At 46.6% G+C, this 4,798-nt stretch overlaps 1 protein-coding gene across 1 annotated transcript; it reads right to left on the reverse strand.

Annotated features, from left to right (window-relative positions):
- Nucleotides 1-3,411: 3,411 nt before the first annotated feature.
- Nucleotides 3,412-3,792, reverse strand: KCNE1 (potassium voltage-gated channel, Isk-related family, member 1). Its single transcript, XM_010014454.1, has one exon. It carries the CDS (start codon nt 3,790-3,792, stop codon nt 3,412-3,414), a length of 381 nt encoding a protein of 126 aa, XP_010012756.1.
- Nucleotides 3,793-4,798: the final 1,006 nt, after the last annotated feature.

Consider the following 4,798-nt stretch of genomic DNA (forward strand, 5'->3'; position numbering starts at 1 on the left):
TATTATAAAAAACCATAGGTATCCAGAGAGCAATACCTGGAGATATGCTCTTTAGGCCAACAGGCAGCAAGGCTATTGACTAGAATAAGCCATAGCTGATTCAGCTAAAGCCAGGGACTTTAGCTATTGGGGCCTGGAGAAAAATAAACCTCTGACAGTCTCCCTGGCTATTTTATGCCTCCTGAGCAAAGGCTTTTAAAGTCTGGTCAAAGTGCAACACTTGCCTAATGAGTTTGAGATTCTTCAATCTCCCCAACGAGCAGGAAATGTGAGCTCTGTGTGACAGTAATTATATGACAGGTTTGTTGCTGGCTTTTGGTCTATGGCAAAGATGATGAGCAAATCACACATTTCTAGGCACTCCCTGGCCAATTAATGCTCTTCCTCCTATTACCTGAAGTCAGAGATGGGTCCCATGTCAACTGTCCTGCCTGAGTCAGTGGTAATGAGAGAGGAAGTGGGAGCTGGGTTTACAAGCCCTGTAGGATACTTGGCAATGCACGCTGCAGCTTGGCTCACAGTATATATCTCCAAAACTGTTTTTACATAATCCAGAGCTATACAGAAAGGGATTTCAGAGCCTTTTTCAAGGAGTACATGAAGAAAGACCTGGCTGACCTGAATGATTAAGATCTCCTGACATGTACTCCTGCCTCTCCTGTGATCAGAGTGATCTTAAAAACAATCAGATTGCCTTAAAAACAATCTGCACCAACAAACCATTCCATGAGGGCTAGCTACCCAACTGATGCCTTGTGCAGAGCCACTGGGCACCAGATGAGCAGGAGACCTTCCTCCCCTGCTGGGGGGAACACTACCCCACAGCTATTTCTCTCTTTGCCAGGCTCATTTCTGGGAGGGGGTGCAACAAAAACCAGGCTTGCCTGGGCACAGTGGAAAACTGTGCCCAAAGACTGCAGCTGGGATCACTGCACTGAACACCAGAGACAAGCTTGCCCAGGATATTGCAGTCCCTGGGAGTTTACTTGGGGTGAGGAATCTGTTCTTGGCATTTTGATATTTCTCCAGATCTAGGTGTACCAACGAATACCCCAGCACCGAGGCCCAGGTCTGGTTAATAGGGTGTAGAAAGGGGACAGATGAATGGGTGCCTGTCAGGCAGTGTCGGTGCTTTTTCTGTGAGCTTGTGAAACAGGTTAGGAGAAGAAAAACCTCTGAGGCCACAAGCTTATTCTGCAATTCATATTTTATTGCTTTGTATAAGTGAAGAAAATAGGGGAAAAAAGAGAACTACAAGGTAATGTGAAGGCCCACGGTGGGAGTTCACAACTGCCACTGAAGGGTGATTTGTAGCCTGGTGGCACAGGAAAGCATTGTGAGTCAGGCATAAATTTAAAATAAATAGAATGGCAGAGCTGAAAAACAAATAAAATATTGAAGCCAGCTAATGCTGCCCATCACCCTTGCCCCAGACAGCCTCACTGGAGCTAACACAATAAGGTGACCAGCAAGTGCCTAGACCCAAAATAGCTGAAAACACCTGGGGTAGAGGGGGAGCTGAAGGAGGGAGACCTTTTGACAAGCTTAATGTTCAAAGGTTTTAGTGTAATTAAAGGCCATTTTTGATGCAAGTTTAAGCATTGTCAGCAATGCTGCATGGGCCTGCCTGTAGAGAGCCATGAAGCAAGAGCATTTTCACTCTCACTAGCAGAGGGAAATGTAAGTAATAAACAGACTGCATGGTGAGATCCCAAAAGAGCAGTTGCCCAAGATGAGAAGGCAACGTTTTTCCAAAGCTTGGCTTTGGTTTATATTCCTTTAGAGGAAAAACTGACTCGGATAATTAAGCTGATGGAGATTTTCCAAGCTGTTCAAGATACTGAAAATATGTATCTAGTCCTCAGCTTGATGGTAGGCACCGTATAAATATCTTTAAAAAACAAACAAAACAAAACCTGCAATTTTAATTGTCCTAAGTATTCTGGGAACACAGTCATGGCTGGGATATCACTTTAATGACATTGCAGTGCTAAAGAAGTACCTATGCATGGAAAAGGAATATGCTGTGGCTGGTATCGCTTGCCCATCCAAATACTTTGGCAGCTCTGTGCCCTCGCCTTGCCTTTGAAGTGGCTGCTCTGCATGACTTTCTTTCAAGCCTTTCCCACTCCTCTTTCCTCTCCAGTAGCTAAAAATGGGATGTGTATCTGCAGAGCAGAAATAAAAACCCCCTTCTGCCCAGACCATTGCTTCTTTGATCGTAAACGCAAAAACAGGCATAAGGTTGGCAAGGTTGTTACTTCGAGTAACACGATGTCCAGAGGAGCCATATTTCTCCCTTTTAACAGAGACAGATGATAGCTGCTGCTGCAGATGAGTTCAGCTGCCACTGTGCCCCCATGACTTAGCAGACATGGCCTGCCAAAGGAGGGAGTAAGGAGGCCAAGGGCAAGAAAACCTTGCTGGCACGATCTCCTGTTGGACACTGCAATAGATAAACAGCTGTACTGAGGGAGGCTGCTCCTGGGAGCTGGAGGAGCTGTTCATGGGCATTAAGTCAAGCACAGACATAAGCTGCAGCAGTGATTAAAAATCAAACACTTTGTGAAACTGCTTTTCACAGAGTGGAAATTCACTTTGCAGCCAAGGGCTTGTGCAATAATTGAAAGTGACTGAAACTCTCAGAACATTACACACTTACATGGCATAGACCCTGTGGGCTGCTGAATTTTAGTGCAAGGGTGGATATTGCTGCTAGGATCAACACCCATCCATGAGGAGGAAAACCAAAAGTAGCTGGCAAGACCAGTCTAGGGTACCTAGTGGGAATTAGGGGCAGTCACTGAAAAGTTTCCCTCCAAAGCCAGCATTTTTCCACAGAAATGGTTTTCAGAAAAAAAAAGAGATTTTTTTTTTTAATTTTCACTCAAAGAGGTGCACAATTCTGCAAGAGACAGGTAATCCACAGCACTCTACGATTTATGAAATCATTATCCTATGCTGGACAAAAACGCAAATTAAATATTTCAGCCACTGTTTCTCAGAAGAAACTGGTCTTACTTGAAACTTATTGCCTAAACCTAACTTGGCAGTTAAGGCCTCTAGCTTGCATTTGATCCAAGTTGGTTTTAATTACACGGACTACTGCAAGCGCTCACACTGGCAACCCCAGCATTTGGTTTCTTCATGAGGTGAAGCTGATGAGACCGTGACACTCTCTCTGTGTGTGTCCCCCCTCCTCAACTTTACACTGGTCGCAACAAGGTACTGGTGGCTGGGCACTTTTGCAGCACCAGGGCCATCACAGATCCATCAGCTTCACCATCAGTCCATGGTTATTCAACCTGACTGAGGCCAGTGTCTGTGGCTCATGTGCAAGCAGAGAGCCTGGTTCGTACCAGGTATCGGTCAGGTTGTGCCTGTGAAAGTACAGTTCTTTCTCCCATTTTCCTAGGAAGATCTGGCCTCGGGAATCTGCATGCTTGGCTGCTCCACGGCCAGCTGGTTTTCAAAGACACAGCACAGCTTGTAATTTTCTATGAGCTTGGCTTGAAAATACTCCCTGTCCTTCTTGTGCCAAATGTCTGTGGCAATGTAGGTGTTGTAGGGGTCGCGGGAGTTCTCCAGCCTCCTGGCACGGATGTTGGTCAGCATGACTCCCACTGTGAAGAAGCCAAAGAGGCCAATTATCAGCAGCACATAGATGATTTCCAGGTTGCTGCTGGCACTTACGGCCTGGGAAGGTGCAGAGCTATTTGTCTGCTCCAAGTAGTCTTGAAGCAGCTTGGAGAGAAGTGAATTCAGGTATGTGTCATTAGACAGCACCAACATCTTGTTTTTCTGTCCTTCACACTTCTTTCTTCCTTAATTATTATTTTAGCTAGAAAAGGACAAAAATAAGGGACATGCAATCAGACAAAGGTACGATTCTGTCTCCCTTTTCTGGTGCTCCTCCCCAGCAAGAAAGCTACCTCAGGGCTGGTGCAGAGGCAGGGTCTCTGGATGGGACTGGAGTGGCCCATTTACCTCCTGTTTCCAAGCCAGGCTAGCTAGGCTGAGTCCATCCCCCATAACTGCCTGCCTTACAACCTCCTCGGTCCTCACAGTTGGTCTGTGGCAGTGCACAGCTGCCCTGGCCATTGCCCACTCACCCAGATACCTCACCCAGGTCTCCCATGCTTCTATTTGAAGCCTGTGACTTTTACCCTGAGCCCCTACAAGCATGAGGAGTGTCTCGCTCCCACTCTGCAGCAACTGCTTCTGGCTTTGAAGACTGTGATCATGGCTTCCTTCAGTCCTCTCTCCTCTGCCTTCAGCTTAAGGATTGAATTTGGAAACTAAACTTCTGTACCTGACCTTCAGTGAGTGGAAGTCACTCAGTACCTGCAGCGAGCTCCCCCTGTGCACCCCGGTTGAGGAGTCTTGCCTTTCTTCTGCAGCTCTCATAATGATACATAGCATAGCATGAAAAACTGAGCAACCAAACCTCTGACAGAAATGTATCCCACACTGATTTAATGCAACCTCCCAGTGGGCATTTGCCAAGGGAGTGGACACAGAGGGAGTTGGTAGTAACTGCATACCCAGCAGTGGGAAGGAAAAGCATATTCCTTCATCCTCCCCCTTACAGGCTAGCAGTCCTTCCCCAGGGACTTCACTGTTTTCCTCCTCCAAACCCAATTGCTATGCAACCAGTGTCTCGTTGTCTGGTTAGGAGGACTTCCACCAACATTACTGCAGGTCCAGAACAGGGCAACAGATGGTAACACCAAGAAGTAACTGGATGTCCAAAGCCTCCTATCCACCGCACTCTGCATTGGCAGTCTTACACAACAAG

The sequence above is a fragment of the Nestor notabilis genome, unplaced genomic scaffold (genome assembly GCF_000696875.1).
Source record: "Nestor notabilis isolate BGI_N333 unplaced genomic scaffold, ASM69687v1 scaffold12295, whole genome shotgun sequence".
NCBI classification, from domain to species: Eukaryota; Metazoa; Chordata; class Aves; order Psittaciformes; family Psittacidae; genus Nestor; species Nestor notabilis.